General features: G+C 39.6%; 1 protein-coding gene across 2 annotated transcripts in view; it reads left to right on the top strand.

Moving 5' to 3' along the window:
• Nucleotides 1-19,951, top strand: part of tpst1 (tyrosylprotein sulfotransferase 1) — a 51,323-nt gene that overhangs the window by 19,107 nt on the left and 12,265 nt on the right. For both annotated transcript variants that reach the window (XM_059331246.1, XM_059331247.1), the window contains exon 3: nt 9,310-9,508. In XM_059331246.1, coding sequence (XP_059187229.1) covers nt 9,310-9,508 — 199 coding nt within the window. The remainder of the gene's footprint in view (nt 1-9,309; nt 9,509-19,951) is intronic.

A 19,951-nucleotide genomic window follows, 5' to 3' on the forward strand; every position in this document is an offset into this window, starting at 1 on the left:
TTGATGTTGCTGGTAACAGGGAAGATATTTTGAACACAATTCACACCACACCAGTTATCCTTTTTTGCTTAATTAAAGGTACATACAAGTCATTACTATTGACTGGTTTATTGTGCAAGTTTCAACAATAGGGCATCTGTTCAAAAGCGAGCCAGTCTGCAGAGTGACACTCTGATGAACTCAAAATAGCGTTTAAAAAATAGTGTGAAACTTTTTACTATACAATGCTTAACCACTTGAAATAGAACAACAAATTGGAAGACAAAATGTACTAAATGTCCCTGGAACGGGGATGGAGAGTGGTGAGAGCTCTTTGGGATGTAGATGCAGATCTGTGGTCATTTAGTGCTCACGTCACCCCTCTTCAAAATTGATCCGATTAAAAATTAATGAATGGGGACCTTAACCAGAGCCCTCTGAGCTGAGCTGCAGATAGACATGGAGACACTGCCTCGTCCTGCATGTCTACATCAAACTTAACAGGCAGAATCGGGGACGAAGTCCAAGATTCTTTCTGATCCAACATTGATTTCCAAGCCAAACAGATTCACTATCAAACTGACCTGATGTGGTAACATCTGCTGTGATACTGAGTGAAATCTGCAAATGCAGTGAGTTAGTAAAATGGACTCTATGGCACATAATTCAATACCAAACTTCCACGCTGCTCGCCCGATATATAGACTGAGTTGCCAATTCACCTTCACCTCATTATAGGGCTAGGCGATATGGACCAAAAGTCATATCCCGATTTATTTAGGCTGAATATCAATATATACGATATATATCCCGATACTTTTATCGCAAAGTGAGAGCAAATGTTCAGTCAAAGTCAAATATGACATGTCACAAGTAGTTTATTTAAGTGAACATAAATACTGTATAACAACAGGAGTAACTTTTTTTTTAAATCAAAGCTCCATAAAGTGCACATTTAAATAAAAACATATCTTAAATAAAAATAGCCTGTGAAACAAAATAGGGCAATCTTTTTCGGAAATAAATATATTTATATGAGAAAAGGATAACAAACATTACAAAATAACTAAATATGAAAAAATTTAATAAGAGTTTGAACTATATCAATATATGTGAAATGGTCTAATCCCATATCACATTTAAAAATATATTGATATATCTTCTATATTGATATTTCGCCCAGCCCTACCTCATTATTTATCCTGAATTTGTGTTCTAGTGATCTATTCTTCAGCGTCATTTACAGTTATCACAAAATGTCATGGACCAAAGAAATTCTGCTAATTGAAGAGTTGTCTTTCTGTAAATTGACTTGCCACAATCATTACAGCTGCCTCAATCTCATCAACACATCGCCCTTTTATTATATTTGCTATATTTCTTGGTTCAGGTGCAGGAAGATGACCTTCTCACTCTTAATCTGGTTTATAAAGCTCAAATTTTTCCAGCCGAAGAAGACAATTGCAAAACCAGCTTCTGACCCAGAGTCCAAATCCCCAAGATATTTAATTTACAGTGATTATAGAAGAATAAATCAAGTCTTTGTAAATTTTGGGTAGAAAGTAACTGAAATGGTTAACTAGTGATCAAAATTGTTGCACATTTATTTTTTGTCAGATGATTGAAGTCAATTGAGTATTTGACCAGGCCCATTTTAATGGCTGAAAATATTGATTTGGATTCAAAGGTTTGGAACCAGGCAAATATATTACACTGCTTTTATAACTTACAAACAAGAAAAGAATGACTATGAAGAAAAAAGAAAATATGCAATATGAAATTGAAGGCAGCTGATATTGCAAAGGATCCAGCTGTGTGTTGGAGTGCTGTGCTGTGCTTTTGAGAACCATTTCCCCTTTCACAAAGGCAATTTGCACTGATTGCAACATTTTTACATGGTGTATTTTTCTTTTTACAGTGCGACTTTAGGCGAAATGTTTTTTTTTTTTCTTGAATGTCAAGACTTTCGGGACAATTCTTGAAAACCTTGTTTTAGTGACAACCAATCTCTATTTTCTTGTGTAATAATTTAGTCTTTATTTTGTACATAATGTTTTTACTTAGTGCACAGTCCTGCATGTCTCCTATTAGAGGCTTTGACCAAACATTATACCTCTCTCCCCTAGATTGGCCCTGATACAATTTGATGTACGAGGAGGCCAGCCACAAGTAGCCTTTAGGGCAGCACAACTACCTTTTACCATCATAAACATTTTGCCCCACCTCCTCTCAAGTACTTTACCCACAGTGCATTAAAGTCAACCCCCTTGACACCTGGCAGAAAATGCCTCTTACCCACTACAACCACCAGCACTCCTCCCTCTCTAGCATCCCACAGCAGCGGGTCTCTATCTACATGAAAATCTCAATCAGCCAGCAGCCAGGCCCCAGAGCAGGACCTTGTCTTAGCATTATCATCAATTACCTGACCTTGATTTAGTGGAGGCCCTGCCTTGCTGAGCGACTTGCTCCATTACTTATCCCAGAACAGGGAGCCGTTCCATCCCTCCTCCCTAACTCTCCATCCTATTTGTGATCTTGATGCCTCTATCTGATTCTCCCTTATCAGCCGTTGGTGATACAGAACACCACCTTGGGTAAAGGAGGCCCGGCAATGAATAATTGACAAGCTGGAGGCCATTAAGAGCATCAGCCTGAAGGGAAGTGGTCATGTGATGGGCGGAAAGGTTTTTTGTCACATTACATTTAAAGCCAAGAGGAGGGATGCATGGGTATCACTTGTTCAAAAGTGTGCAAATGAGTTTAGATTAATGAATGTGGACTGTGAACCCACAGCTCAAGGGTTTTATTTGTGTTGCCATTGTGTCAATGCTTGTTCTGCCTCAGTGTACCTCAGTACATCTGCAACCATGCCCAGCTAAACGTTTCCGGCCAGAACTCGCACTTGATCTTTGGTTCTACATTACGTGTGTCGATATTGTGTATTCTGCGTGTGTTTTAGTGCATCAAACCATGACCTTTGTAACATAGTGGTTAGAGGTTGGGCATGTCGGGGCCAGTTTCCAGGTCCTAATGGTCCAATTTTTGCTCCAAGACCAAGCAGGGCTAACCATGGCCTATGGTGAAGTCAAGGGTCGGCAAGGTGGAGTCAAGCAGCAGCTCATTTCATCAGGTATTGGTAAACAAAGGACACTCACTGTAGGGTCTGGATAAAGAAATTAGTTGTTTTTGTGAATGACCTAACCCTAACCCTAACCCTAGTGGATAGTTGAACTGCTATTTTCAGAAATCTCCGATGTTTATGTATAATATATTTAGTTTTTTGGAAGGTCTCTTTTACTGGGGCGGCATATCTAAATATATCATTACAATTGTTCATTTTTTGATAAAAGCACCAAGTTTGGCAGATGTATTGATAAATATATTGGGACCAAAACTGGATATTGGACCATCACAAACTCAGACTCTGGTTGCCGTGGCAGCCATTTTATCAGATGGTGGTCATTAGGTCTGTCAAGATAATCAATATATCGACTTATTGTTCAATATATAAAAGTGGACACGACAGTTTTTGTGGACTCGATAATTGTTGTTTACATGCGTGTTTGTTTATATAAGCCATCAACATTTTCGCCAGTCGCGCTGCTTCTGTCCCTCTTCTGTCAGTCAACCTGCTCTCTGTGGGAGGCGTGGCTCACACACACAGTGCCGACGCTAGCCAGCTGAAGCATAGTGAGTGTGTTACAAGAAGTTAAGTTTCCTGACGGATGTACAACTCCAGAAAGTTTGGTGAAATAAATGGAAATGATGCCAAAGCCAGTGTGGTGTGGGAACATTTCGGATTTCACTGTTTAGCTTAGCAGCTGCACAACAACTGCGGCCGTCATCGCTAACTGCACAGCGGGTGCTGCTTATTGTAAACAAACGAGCATGCTAACTGTACATGTGGTGTCCGGTGCCTGTTAAGTCACGCCACTCTTGTAGTGGACGCATTATAACGCTGACTTTTTGTGCTTTTTTAGTAATACTGCAAATGTTTGACAGGCAGTAGGAATTGCCCAAAAAATATCTGAAACAGCTGTTTATATATTATTAGGGCCTCGGGGCAATCGCACCGAGCACTGGTCCCATACAGCAATAGCTGTAGGGACCAGTGCTCGGGGCTACTGAAGATGAACTGTTTAGTGCTTGACAATAGGCGGGTCTCAGGCCTACACACGAACTTCCACATATACTGATATGCATACATCCCCTCCCCCAACCACCCCCCAACCCACGCCTTCGACGCTTCATACCCCCAGCGAGACAGGCGGGTCTGAGAGCTGCGCCGGGTGGCTGCGGATCCGGATGGCCGCCTGGCTATGCTGGCCCCCCCCCCCCCGCCCCCCCTGCACGTCATAAGTCTATTCATGTTGTGAAAGTGTACCATGCCTGTTGCTGAGGTTTTTTTCATGCTTTTTTCCTCCTTTCCTCTCCCCATGTGTTCTGTATTTTCTCTCTCTTCACACCCTGTCTTCCTGTCCTGTCTACCTTGTGATATTGTTTGTGGGTGTATTATGCGTTCTGGACGGGTTGATGGCTCAATTTCGTTGTACTTGTACTTGTACTCTGTGCAATGACAATAAAGGTTCATTCATTCATACTGTGGATTTCTTCTTCTTCCTCTTCCGGACGCAATTTCGTCCCGCTACTAGTCCTACAACTTGAAGAGTTGCAGGACAAATTATATATCAAAACGTGCGGTTTGATCGGGATCGGTGTGCTATTACTTTTCTCTACAGAATACGAATTTTTCGCGAAAAACTGCCCAAAATTTTGCATTGAAATGAATTGGACAGCCGACAAAAAATGAGCGAAAAAGAACAATAATTGAAGATTTTTATACGTCTACTTCTCCGGCATAATTTCACCTAGAGACTCCATTTAAACTTTAAACAGTAGACACAAGTCTTGTGTATCGGTGTATTAATCCACGTTTCGATAGTCATATAGTTTTTTACCAATCCCTGTTCAATGACCATGATCATTTTTGGAGAAATTCTGAGATTATAATGGGTGTGTATTGGACGGAATGTTCGTGTCACAGTGTGTGACATCATCGCCAGAGTGTAGAGGGAGAGAAAAAATTGTCAAAAAATTAATTTGAAAACTGCGCTCCAGGCCGCAAATTCCACTCTACAGAAATAATTTATACATAGAAATGTAGGAAAATTTGTCTTCTCACACACAATCCTCTGGTAAAGCTGTCAGAGTTATAGTTTGGGCGTACGACGCACAGATGCGCCACCAACACCACCAACAGCCTCATTGGGTCCCATATTAAAAACGCAGAGGATTTCGGAAACAAGGAAGATGGAACAGTTTTTTTAGATCGCTCTAACAAAGGTATTAATTTTTCTTTAAAAAATCATATGTAGACGTTCAGGAAGAACTCGGGACGCTCAAAGTGAAGTCGGATCAATGATAGGTATTATGGTTTTGCCAAAAATGCTTTCTGTTCGAGGTCAGAAATTCCAGTCCACCTCTGGACCTCTGTCCACCGGCTGCTGTCACTGTCAGGTGTCAGTTAATTCTGTTGATTGCTTTGATCTGATTGCCTTTGATCTTTGATGTGATTACAGTTGCAGATACACACACACACACATATGCGCGTAAGCGCTCACACTCCTCACACATGCATGCTTCAAACACACACGCGCACGCACACACACACACACACACACACAGGTAACTTTATGTGATTTTCGCTACACACACACACACCCACACACAAAGGTAACTTTATGCGATTTTCGCTACACACACACACACACACACACACACACACACACACACACACACACACACACACACACACACACACACATTTTGAGGTTAAAGGGCATAGTTTGAAATCTCTGAAGAATCTCATCATAGTGTACACACACTGGCAGTAGCCCCCGTGGCCCTTTCAAAATTTCCCCAGAGGAAATTTTCTAGTTTATAATATATAATACTATAATATTTATCTCAGTGCAATTTCTGTTAACAGAGCCTGAGAGTTTTGATTGCAGTTTATTTATTCTTCATTTACCTAGGATGTTTTAATGTTTATTTTCTACATTTCAATTCCAATGTTTAATATTCTTGAGATTTAAAAATTAATTGCTGTGGAAAAGGATGTACTCAACGACACTATCGTTTATCATGATAGTTTCTAAGAAAATATATCATCCTAAATATAATAATATGTATCCAGTCTTTTTCTAAATACATTAAGCTATATATGTACCTCATCTGGTGCTTTTATCACAAAATGAACAATAGGCTAGCTCCCCCACTATTTAGATGTGGCAGGGCTCTGACATGACAGACAAGGAAATTACTCATTTTCACTCTTGAATGCTGCGGCATGATTGTTGCTGCTGAAAAGGGGAGATCCTCCGTTCTTTGTCAATAACATTGCCTGCATCTAACATGATGGTGAGTGATGGTGAAGCTGGGCTGCGTTCGCTATACTCAGTCTTTGTCTTTATCAGTTTATGTTCCATGTCAACACTTAGCAGTCTCTTGGGTCTTGATGGAGTTACCTAAAGTGATTCCCTACCCATTTGTTGCAGAGTGGATATTTGGATCTCGGCCCGTCTCTCTGAAACCATCTTCACCATCCTCCTGAGATGACAAAACCAGCTCACTCTATTAATCATGCAGGAGACTATACCCTTACAGTGTAAAGATTCAATTGCAAAGTAAATGGATTAGAGGAAAGTGAATTGCCATATTGAGGTATAGATTCAGACAGGAAACATAGGGATGCGGAAACTAGACTGCAGACCGTAAATAGAGAGAGAAGAACCTGAAATCTCATGTTCTTCATACAGTTTTTACCATTTTAATTCTGTGTGAAATGACCGGCTTCATACTTCTCGATTATAACTCACAGTGCCTTTTGGTGCCTGGGCATAGTCTGGCTAAAAACCAAGAGATGATGCTGTCAGTTTATTGAATTTATATGGGGTGCACTTATATAGCACTTTTATCCAAGCGCTTTACACTACACACTACGCTCATTCACCCATTCACACACAATTTATAACTACTATTGTCAATGGTAATCCATAAAATAAGAATATGATTGCCTTTCAGCAATGCTTAACCTCAGGTCTTAGTAATAGACACTGGTAAAGTCGTGTATTAGAATATGTCACAATATTTGTTTTGAAAAATTACTTGGATCATAAAACAATTGCATAATACATGCTTCTACTTTTTTTTTTTTTAGCACCCTAGCTTCTTAGGAATCACATCAATATTCACCAGTATGACTATAATTTATGCTTTTACCACATTTGTTCTAATTTACAATCATGAATGGTGTCACACTGTCGTTTAGCATCCTTATGTCTAGGGTATCACATATTTCTGTAGAGTTGAAGACTTAGTATAGTCTTCATGAAAAGATAGGTGCCGTTTCCACATTAAAGCCAGTCTATGTAATTCCCCACAAGTGGACTGTGGACTTAACTTGCCTTGCCTTGAGACAAAATTACTTTGGACTTGACTTGCTTTAACTTGGTGCTTGTAGAATATCTTTTTTTTTATTATTTTAAAGAAAAGTATACGTAAGCATGTGCAGTTTTACAAAAACATGTATTCACACACATACACATTATGTTTATAGACAACTGCACGTGAATAAACAACTAAAATAAAAGTAAAAATAATAGTAATCAAAAGTCACAATATAACCCTCCCTGGATCCAGAGCTCCAAATCCCAGTCACATGTTACCTGAAACCCACAGAGAATAGTTTGAAGTGACCTCCAAGCCTTTATTGACAACTCTCTAGCTCCGTGGTCAACTCCAAATAAACAATGTCCAAATATGTCAAAAATCAATGCTCGGAAAGAAAGTGAGTGTGGCGGTTTCCAACGGTCTGGCAACTATTTTTTTTCCCAGCCAACAATGCTCTTCTTATGTCCAGTGTCAAACCTAGTCTTGACAAACCATTTAAAATGAGTGTAGTAGGAGAGCAGGGCAACCTGACCTTAAACTACAGAGATAGATTAAAATCTAAAACTTTTATTAACTTCTAAACACTTTTATCAAGTGAAGCTTCCTAGGAGTCAGATATACCCTATGTACATAATTGTAATATATTTTGTGATGATCAGGATTTCTGGATGCTAAGGTCACATTAACCCATACTTTATCCCAATCAAATGTAGGTTTCAGATCTGGAACATCTCTCCTCCACGGTCTGTAGGAGTGCTGCAACAACAACCATGAGAGTCTCGAAGCAAAACCACTTGTTCTTTTAACAGAGTGGAACAATTTATGAAGTGGGTGTAGTGTGAGAGGGCCCTGTAAAGGGACACCTTTTAAAGAATGCTCGTATAATATCTAAATGTATTTCATCTGTTTGTCAGCCAGATCCAAGACCGTTGGGCAGGTTAACTGTATTAATGGTACAACACTATCTGTGTGCCCTGTGATTTGTTAGACACTGAGTTTTATCTACATCATGATAGATCTGACATCAGATCCCTCCTGCTGGTCAGTGGTGGTAAATTTAAGTTAAATCCAGAATGCAGTCCAGCAGCTCCAATCCCATCGCTTGTTGAATATTTAATTTCAGACGGTGAATAATTTACCCCAGTACAACATAATGGTGAATTCCTCTCAAAAATGCTCCACAAGTGCTCCACAAGTGCTTTCCCTTCATCAGCCACGGGGCTGATGAAGGGAAAGCACTTGTGGAGCATTATTCATCCTCACATGCTAACAGACACCTAATTTCCCTATCAAGAGATCTGAAATTCTTTAGAAAATAGTAGTTGGAATAGATGTTTCTGTCCATTAAAAACAGTGTTTAATGCTCATGTGTTGCCACTGTGAAATAGTCCAGAAATCACCTGTGGCAAGGTACTTTGTTGCTTTGTCTTAAAACTTCCACTGTTAAATGATTTCTCCTTTGTTATAGGCAGCGAGAATTAACTCAAGAACACTGTTAAGTCCATATACTCATATGAGACAGAAAGAGCATGGAGGACTGAACTGATAGAGTGAAGGGTAATTTATCCTGCATATTAAACAGGGAGAGAGTAAGGCCAGGAAACCATCTTTAACATTGTCTCCTGATCAGATTACAGTCAATTAGATGAACTTATCTTAGAGATGGGCTGGTCTGGTGTAAACGGGGTCATTTGAGGACAAGCTATGCTAACAATGCTAATGCAATGACATTGATGATTAAGAATGCTAATGTCAAGCAGTGAGATGGTCAGATGGGAGATGAAGACCCACTTGGGATTGAAACCTGGGTTATTTGGCTTTAAGTGTACTATTTGAGACCAGAGCTGAAATCAACATTTTTCTGTCTTTTACCAGGGTGGAAAGGTCTACAGACCAAGTCATCAAACCTGTCAATGTGGAGGCCTTGTCCAAGTGGGTGGGGAAGATCCCAGCAGATGTGGTGAGGGATATGGCTGTCATCGCCCCCATGCTGTCCAGACTAGGCTACGACCCCCACGCCAACCCCCCCAACTATGGCCGGCCTGACCCAAAAGTCCTGGACAACACCAGAAGGGTGAGTTCTGGCTGAGTTTATGTTCATATTCTTATTCTTCAGTCAGTCTTAAACTTCCCATCTGGAGTTATTGACCACATTTGAGAGTTGGATGAGATGATTAATACCACTCTTTAATGTTTGTATGGTAATTATGAAGCTATAACTCACACATAACCCACTATAAAACCAAAACTTGACATTTAAATCCTTTGGTTTTCATTCAGCTTAAACAAACAATATATGATGTGTTAATGAGTGAACTACTAGTAGGTGGTCATGTTTACCTTTGAACAAAGCCTGGCTAGTTGTTTCCCCTTATTCTGATTTCTCAGATTTTTTTTGGAAAGCCAAGCTAACCCACTGCTGGTTGCAGTTTTGTATGTAGTGGATGGATGAGACCTTCTTATTAAACTCTTGGCAAGAAGACCAATAAGCATATTAATCTCTCTCTCTCTCTCTCTCTCTCTCTCTCTCTCTCTCTCTCTCTCGCCAAAAAAGAGAGAGGATGGATTATGGAGAGATTCTCCATAATGATGCATTCTTCAGTGAGTGCTGTGTTTTCCACTAAATGAATTTCACTCTACAATGAAATATGTGGAAACTAGTGGCTCTCTGGAAAATGAGATCAACACATTTAACAGTAATGACACCCTTTACTGATGTGTTAAAAAGAAATGCACATGCAATTAAAAAACATGAATGTTGAGTTAAATATTACAGCCCTACAGTTGCTGTGTGCTGTGTGCATGTGATTGAGGAATAGCAGATATTCAAGTGTACTTGCATGAAATCTTGTTTTAGTCAAGATTATGCTAAAATATATTTTCCCAACTGTTAAGGGTCAACCTTGATTTTTTATTGAAAATTCCCAATTCCTGGAATGTTGCAGCCCTACTTGCAATGCACTTCCAGGAACAGGACACAGACAATTCCAGTTGTGCATCTGAGTTGACTGAGCAGTGAAACAATACAACTTGGAAGTTTTTACGTAAGATCCCACAGGAACAATGTCTCATTATAAAACCTGAATATAAAGAAGCCATTTCAAAGTCTACATGCAGTCCTTATCATTAGGAGAACTACTTGCCTTGAGAAAACGGTTGTATCATATTGTCTGTGGCTGTCAGGGCTATCTCTGCTTTGGTTTGGAGACTACAAATACACCACAGAAAGCTAATATTGCAGTAACCAGTGGTATCTCTTAAACTGATGCTGACTTGCGTTATTCCCCGTAAGAGATTTGGTTTCCACTGTCTTGCCTAAAGATAGTTTGACAGGAAACAGGAGGAAGATCCTGAGATTCATTCACCACCCATACGATAAATGGCCAATCCACTCTTAACATTACATTAACTTTGTGCATGAGCGCGGTCTTCTTTGCTTTGGCATTGACGTCCTTGCCCGGCGTCAAACCTTTGGCTATTTTTGGAGCAGAATATGTTTTATTAAATCCTTTTCCTCTAGCTGAGCTATCAGGTGACATGCTCTGCAGCTCCTGTCTTTGGGTTGCATACTGTACTGGATGTCTGAGCTAGAGGACACAATTCTCCGTTTTATTTTTATCTCTCAAGGTCTGCAGAGGCCGACGTTTCAAGGTCTTCCTGGTGCTTAGATGCACATTTTCTCACTGTGTTGAGTCAGACACTAAGAGGTTCTACTACAATAAGTCACAATCGTACTAATTTTGAGACACTGATAAATGTGTGTGAATCATCAAGACCACTGGGAGGAAGATGACTTCACATTGCACATCGTCCCTGGAGACATTAGCTGAGGTTCTAAGAAAAGTGTGTTTCCATTAGTCTGAAATTCCCTCCTGTCAGGAGTGTATAGTTCCTTTTTGCTTGAGCAGTACTTTATTATAGACATTGATGATATGAGGACAAGATGACAAATGTTGAAGTCTTTATAAGTGTTGTTTTCAGTTGTATGAGCAGTTCAGTGGTTGTACAGACTCAAGAATGTCTGTTCATTGACTGTTGGCCAAGTTTTCCAAGTTTGACCTCACCAGTTTTACTGCTGTCCAAACATTCTGGCTGATCTGTTGCTTCTAAGCACAAAGCCTGCTAATCTTTCCAGGTTTTTGAGTATTTTTCTCAAACATCTTGTCTGTTCATAGTCAGAGCCTGTTATTGCCAACACTCAACGTTTTTTTGATTTTCCAAGTAAACTTGAGACATAAATTGTACAGATAGCGATACTAACCTTTGTTTATTGGCACCAAATACAGCTGAGACTCTTGGGGATGCGGTTAGTTTTACAGGTATTTGGTTATAAACCAAAGTATTGGAAAAATTACAATTCTGACCCAATACTTGGCAATACAAAACCATGAATGTCAACCTCATGGATGGAGGATCACCAGTCATTAAGATAACAACCTAGGAGTCTTAGAACCATTAGTGTTTGTGGAAAATGTTATGCAAGTCCATCCAGCAGATGTTAAAGTATTTCCCTGGATAAGTGACAATATTTACCTGCTGGTAATAGTGCCAGATGGAAATTCAGGGTCACCAATATTCATCCTCTGGGGAACATGAATATCTATATGAATGTCATGCCATTGTAATTCATCCAATAGTAGTTAATAGGGATGGGAATTATTAATCGATAATCGATTAATGGTCCTGAAGAATTTGGTCGATCATGTGGAATTTTTTAGCGATCTGTGTGCTTTTTAATATTAATTTTATGTCTTACTGAGTATCAGTGTCATTGAACTGCAACACGGCCGAGCGTTCAGTTCTGCGGCTGAACATCAATAAGCCAATGGGCTGAGAATTAAGTTGGATAAAGCTATAATTTGCAAACTGAAAGCTGCAATAACAATTATAAAACACACAGAAATACAAGAGGATTAATTTGAGCAAAACTAGCTTACTGTATCAAACCTTGCTAGCAGGAATTACTGAGTTTAATTTGATCCTAAACTTATTTAAACACAAAACACATTTAAATATGCAAGATTACTGTGAAAACTAACCTCATGCCTCTTCTGGGGCTAAAACATAAAACAGTGGACTCCTTGACATTATCTTTACAGTTTAATCTCAGTTGATTTAGTTTTACGATTGACAGGATCAGGTCTTTTTCATCCTTTCAAAATCAAAGTGTCCGTTATTACAACAGGCTTTTGCATAGTACTGTATATATATATTTTATTTTGCCCATGTATGCATGTTTTTATACATACTGGAGTATAACTTAAAACATAGTAATTAATCGATTAATTAATCGTTAACGTAACAGATAATTGAGTTGGCAGGATTCTTCCAAATGCCCATCCCTAATAGTTGAGATATTTCAGCCTGGAGTAAGGTGAAGATCAACTCTGCCAACCTGAAAAGCCTGAAACATGACGAGTTCAGGCTGTTATAGCAGCACATTGTTACACATAGATGTGAAACAACTTGGTTGTTTATTGATCAGAACGTCCACATACTTTTGCTATAATAAACTGCTTAATCATCTCATATTTAATATGACAACATTAAGATGATGCAACAGGTGTGTTTTTTAGCTTCTGTTTCCTTTTGTAAGACTTTAAAAAGAGCGATTGTAGGTGATTCTGTTGGTGCTAAACATTTTATGTAAACAAGAAAAATACATTTGATTGGAAGAGAAATAATGTCCTGACAATGACTGTTTTTAAGTTCCTTGTAGTAACGGAAAATAACTATTATTTAACTCATAAATATATTAACAATGGCATTTTAATGTTGTACTTTGTGCTAAAAAATAAGGATAACAAATAATGAAAGGTTTCCTATATTGTTTTAGACTAGAGATTGCTGTAGTTGGTGCTATTCTGTGGGAAAATCGTGTGAGAAAAAAACCTGTAATAACTTTTACTGTAGCATAACGTATGCTTAATGCACATTGCTTCATCCTACAGCCCATGCCTTACTATTCTCCATGTCTGTTTTCAAAAATGTTGTCTTGAATTGATGTTGCTTTCCATTTTCACAGTGTGCTAATTACTCGTGCAGCCACACGTACAGCCGAGAGCAAAGTATAGTTGCACTAATAAGCAGGTCTCTGTTCTTGTTAAAGCTAATATTACTCGGTCTCAACTGAACTGCATCAGTGTCGTGGTGTAAATGAAGCCAGTTATCTCATCAGTGTTTGTGCCATATGAGTGTTTAGTGGTGTGTGTTTCTGTGTCACAAACGAACCTTCTGTCCTCTTTTGGCCTGCAGTTAATCACGTAACAGTGATGTTTCAGCAAAGGATCAACACTATCTCCTGCTACATAAAGCACTGACTTATACTGTGCATCAGCACAACCACACAGCACCCAAGGGTGGCAATCTGCACACTCAGTGAAACCAAAATATCCAAGGCAGACTGTTAGCTGTGATGGGGGACCAGAATACAGCCTACGGTATGAAATAACAGCAGCCATATGGTGTTTTACAATCATTTAGATAATGTGAATTTGACTTCTTAATGTCCATACAGTGCTGATTTTATACGTGATGTGTGGTGGTATTTTGTCTCTGTGGAAAAGTTGAGAGGCATTGCTATATTGCTTGGTGGGTTTTTCTTTAACCCAGTTTGGAGTTTTAGCCAATATGCTTTTCAGAAGTATTTGGATTGCTTTTCCATTTGTTTGAAGGGAACAGAAAAGGGGGAGCGAGGAACCAAGGAAGAATGTATTCGGTGCAATTCGTCATGTTGTCAAGACCGATGTGACTCCAACGGAAAACATTTAGTGTGTAAGATGTGAGGCTAGAGGGAAGCCCCCCCCTCCCTTTTCTTTTTTGTTTTCTTTGGGTATTGGTTGGAAAAATGTGTCTTACCACAAACAGATGGAAACTTCAGAGAAGGTAGCAGAGCGGTGAAATGCATCCTCCCATGCATGAAAATGTGTCCTTATGTGACTTGATTCATACTCAGATTATAATACGCTGACCTTTTAATCAAAGCCATCAGTGTCATAACTTCTGACTCAATCAGAGAATATTCATCATCATTCCTATTCTATCACAACCCCATTTACTAAGTTGGGACAATTAAGTAAAATATAAATAAAACGATGCTCAAACTGAAAAACTTTTTGTTGATTTTGATAAATTCCTTTTTTATTTAAGTTTTACACAGTGTCACAACTGGAGTGCTTTATGCATCTAGCCCCATGAATTGAGGTTGCAGAGACATAGCAGGCAGCTGTTGTTGATCAATCACTCCATTGTGCTGAAGTCAACTGAATGTCTCATTGTTCATTGAGTTCAAATTAAAATAGTTCCCAAAATGTTGTTAAACTGTTACTTTTACCCTCCTGTTATGTTTGTTTTTCAGGAACAGCAATTATGTTCCAAAAGTGTCAGAAACCAAAAAATCCCCAAAAACATTGTTTATATTTCATTATTAACTCCATTACTAACCATCTCAATCAATATTTAGTGCAATGGTGTTCTTTTCCTCTCACAGATCATGGTTGAATGAGGATAATTCACTTATTTGCCATAAAAAATACACCTTAAAAAATGTTTTTTATGTACATCGAAGTGACCTATATATAAAATACAATAGTTTTACATGACATTGAGTCACTGAAAATTTTATTTTACATTTTTACATTCACCTCCTCTGTTCAGGGTCAGATTGACCTGAACCGTATCTTTGTAATATAAGCATGCAAATATGTGAAATGAACCATTTTCATTTTATATGTTGATTACACTTATTAAGCCAAGCAGAAGAAGTTTCATGTGAAAAATACTTAAAACAATTTTTTTTAGATTTAGAAACTTTGAAATGGGTGAATTTGACCTGCAACATAACAGAAGGTGTTAAAGCTGAGCTTACAAACTGTATGTAACCAGTTTTTTTAAGTGTCAGATATCAAATCATCAGGCTGTTGTGTCCATGGTATCACCACATTGTGCATGTTAATGCTTTTCAAATGTGCCTGTGGTCCTGTTTACATATTTTGGATGCAGTAAATATTCATGTCAGCGTGTTCCGGCTCCTCCTCCACCTCTGCTCTGTGCAATAGTTAACACTTTCCTCACAATAGACAGATGTGTCGATGACAACATGTGCGTGTTGAAACTCATTTACTCAGATTTATGCTGTGTACATCTGCAGCCATTTAGTGTTATTCCACTGCATCAAACCCAGCTGCAGGGTTTATATTATTGTTTGCTTGCCCTCCCCCCTCCTGAGTTGGATTTCAGGATCTCCTTCCGTCCAAGTGAACAAAAGGTTTCTCCCTGTGGTCAGTTTCCTTCTGTGTGTTGGAATCCTTCAGGACAACATTCAGAGCTTTGGAATCTGCTTTAACTCAGCAGCATCTGCTTTGTGTCTGCGTTTTGTCTTGATTTTTCTGTGGGTGGGGGTGGGGAATGAGGATTCATCTCCAGGCTGGGAAACCCAATATTCATCGTTTATGAGTATCCTTAAGTATTGAATAGACTGCTAATGATTTGGCTGTTTAGGGGCAGAAGAACATGTGGAAAACACAACAGCGACATATTGTGTTGTTATCAGTTAACATCCAGCAGACGTGGAGCAACATTCAAAGGTTACAGAGTCAGCTACTCAAACTTAATGAACACATAAAGCTGTAGAAAATGTATTTTTTTTATGCCTTTTAGCGTAGGAATCCTGAAAAGAATATTGTTTTGATATCTCTGTCAACTCAAGTATTGGTTGAAAAAAGTTCAATGGATACCATTGGTGGAGAAAGTATTCAGATCCCTTACTTAAGTAAAAGTACTACACACTGTGAAATTACTTGTGATGATTGATACCCAGCCCTAATTACCACCATTGTATTAGAGATTCTATGTATGTATGTTTTACATAACAACAATCTACTAGGGTTGCACATCTCTCTGTGATAAACAATTTGATTCGCATCTAGATACACAGATTACGATTAAAAAACAATATACTTATTTTACAAACCGATTCGAATCGATATAGTGTAAGATGCGATTTTATTTGATACTGTTAATATTTGTTGTATATATTTTATAGTGTATCACTCACAAGTTTTATATATTATTTTTTATATTTATATTTTCATATATTTATTTATCTTCTGATTCGCCATGGAGTTAAAAATCTATTTTATTGTGGGTCTGAACAACAAAAAGACCACAAACATCTTCCTACATTTATAATAAATTTTAAAAAAGATCGTTCTAGAAGCTTTTTTTGTCATTTTGATCAGTCCCACGTGAGGCTGATCATTCCTGAGTGTAGCTTTGATCTGATCTCATTTACATTTTCCCTTTATCATCTAACAATAAAAACAACAATAAAACATTGGCCAGTGTTCAGCGGACACAATCATGTTCTGGGATGTTAAATAATGAATTTATCAGGAGGATCGTACAGACGCAAATAGTAGACTAATAACTAATATAATATAATATAATATAATATAATCGTGTGAAGCTGTTTGTTAAACAGAGAAAACACTTATTAGTGCATGTCTACAGCTGTTAAAGCCGACTGACAGCTGATCCAGCTGTGATCCGCTGCCGCCGTCATTAGAAACGGATGTCGATTCACGTGACGATTCGGAGGGAAGGTCGTCCCATGTCTCTTAAAACATTTTGCAAGGGAAGTAAGTGAACGGTGCTAGTGAGGGAAGCGAGGATGCAAAATAAGAGACTTGGGGATTTGCGCGAGAACAGTTTTGCGAGCAGCTTCAGCTCTCGTGTTGTTTTAGAGATGCTGACGCAAACTGTAAGTGTGTGAAGCTGCCGACTAATTCCAAGTCTCGCTATACCCGATCCATGACTCTACAACCAATTAATCTAGGAATTCATGGCTGATTTGTATGTACTGAGGAGGCTGCTACCTACGCAGCCGTATCTCTCACTTGTTAAACCGAATATCCGGTTGCATTGGTTTATCGTTTACAACCCTACAATCTACATTGTCTTTTTGTTTTTTTAGCCCTCTTTTCCTCCCAAAAAATGCATGGTATTTCAATTCTCCTTATCTAAATTTCTCAAGCACAAGTTATTTATTAGCAATTTTTCTCTGAATACAGAGTCCCTTACTAAATTCAGGACCACACTTTTGTATGTTAGCACCCCCACCCTCAAATTCTGGTGCTGCATTGCATAAGACATCTGGCATCCAGCCCTGAACTAAACTAAACCACTGTATGATGAAGCCACATGTGGAAATGCTCAAGAGATGCTGTCTTGAATTTGCACCCAGCCCCATCCAAATATTTATTGTCCGTCTCATCTCTTCCCCAGCCCTGATTTCATCACAGTCTGAGTCGAGCTTCTCACCGCAGAAATAGTTTGGAGGCAGCCATTAAGTTTGTGTTGTGGAGACAGAGAGATGTGGATGATTGAGGAAGCTTGACCTGTTGAGAGCAGCCTTATCTCAACGAGGCTTTGTTGTTTTTTACTGAGAGTGAAAAGCAGTCTTAAAGGTAATCCTTCAAAGCATTATCAGCCCAGTGGTCCAAGCAGTTAATGGAGTCAACACATATCTCCCTTAAACCACTGTGTTTGTATTCATTTAGCCCAGAAATGTTCCAGGGATTCATTTATATGAATGCATGCAAAGGGCAAGAAAGGGCCTGGACTTTGTCGAAGTAAAGGTGTCTTTTTGTTCATTTTAGTGTTATACCCCTTATGTGTATGAGTACTTACTGCGTATCAGTATCACTGAACTGAAACACGCCGAGCGTTCTGTTCTGCGGCCATACGTCAATAAGCCAATGAGCTGAGAATTAAGTTGGATAAAGCTACAGTTTGCAAATTAAAGGTTGCAATTACATTTATAAAACACACAGAAATAAAAAAGGATTAATCTTAGCAAAACTAGCTTACTGTATCAAACCTTGCTAGCAGGAATTACTGAGTTTAATTTGATCCAGAACTTATTCAAACACAAAACACATTTAAATATCAAGATTACTGTGAAAACTAACCTCATGCCTTTTCAAAGTTTGATAAAATGCTGCAGTTGTCGTCGATTGTCGTCCATACATGTTTGATATCAGTTCAGTTCAGTTTGACTGAATACTTTGTTGGTCAGTCTGTGGGTTTGACTCTCATAAAAAGACTGAAGTGAGATGAACCTCTTCGTCAAGTTCGTGGACGACATGACTGTGGTGGGTCTGACCAACAACGGCGACGAGACCATCTACAGGAATGAAGTAAGCAGGCTGGCTATGTGGTGCAGGAGCAACAATCTCCGTCTGAACGTGGAGAAGACGAAGGAGATTGTTGTGGACTTCAGGAGAGTGCACACCCAGCATGCTCCACTAACCATCAAATGGTAAATGGACCTGCACTTATATAGCGCTTTTCTAGTTGCTTTGCGACCACTCTTTACACGCTTTACACTACAGACTGCGCTCATTCACCCTTTCACACACACATTCATACTGGTGGCAGAGGCTATCCTAAACGGTCCCACCTGCCACCATTTTGACATGTAGGCTGCGACGGTCAGGGATCGAACTACCAACCCTTCGGTTGGGGGCCAACTGACTCTACCAACTGAGCCACAGCCGCCCATCAACGGTGCTGCAGTGGAGAGGGTGAGCAGCACCAAGTTCCTGGGTGTGCACATCTCTGAAGACCTCTCCTGGAGCCTAAACACTGCATCACTGGCCAAAAAAGCACATCAACGCCTCTACTTCCTCCGGAAATTGAGAAGAGCTGGAGCCTCCCCCCCATCATGCTCACCTTCTACAGAGGAACCATTGAGAGCATTCTGACCAGCTGCATCACCGTGTGGTACGGCGCCTGCACCGTGTCCTGCCGAAAGTCCCTGCAGTGTGTCGTGAGAGCAGCCGAGAGGATCATCGGTGTCTCTCTCCCCCCGCTGCAGGACATTTACAACACCCGCCTCACCAGCAGAGCCAGCAGAATTGCAGGCGACCCCACCCACCCATCTCACAGCCTCTTCAACCTTCTGCCGTCGGGGAGGAGACTGCGGAGTCTCCGGGCCAGAACCAGCAGACTCGGGGACAGTTTTTTCCACCAGGCGGTCCGGAGGCTCAGCTCCCTCCCTGCTCTGCCCCTCTTCCCTCCTCTGCCCCCTGCCACATCTCCCTCCCACCACTACTCACAACCCTGACTCAGGGACTGCACATTTCACTTTATTATATTATTTTGCACTATCTACCTCACTTTGTTTGCACTATTGAATGTCTGTATTGTTGTTTTGCTTGTTTGCACCGTGGGTCCGAGAGGACTGCAATTTCATCTGTGTCATGTGTTCACATGTGGCATACTTGACAATAAAGTTGACTGAACTGAACTGAACTGAGACTGAGAATTTTCTCTTATTTGATAAAACAATTCTTCACCATATCGCAAAATGTTTAGAGTAATAATAATAATAATAATAATACCGTATCGTGACTCAAGTATGGGGATAAAAATCGTATCGTGGGGCCTCTGGGGATTCACATCTCTAGTGCAAGTCAGGTTGAGCGGTGTTGGTGTCGAGCTTTATAACTATCAC

This window comes from Centropristis striata, chromosome 4 (genome assembly GCF_030273125.1).
Source record: "Centropristis striata isolate RG_2023a ecotype Rhode Island chromosome 4, C.striata_1.0, whole genome shotgun sequence".
Classification (NCBI taxonomy): Eukaryota; Metazoa; Chordata; class Actinopteri; order Perciformes; family Serranidae; genus Centropristis; species Centropristis striata.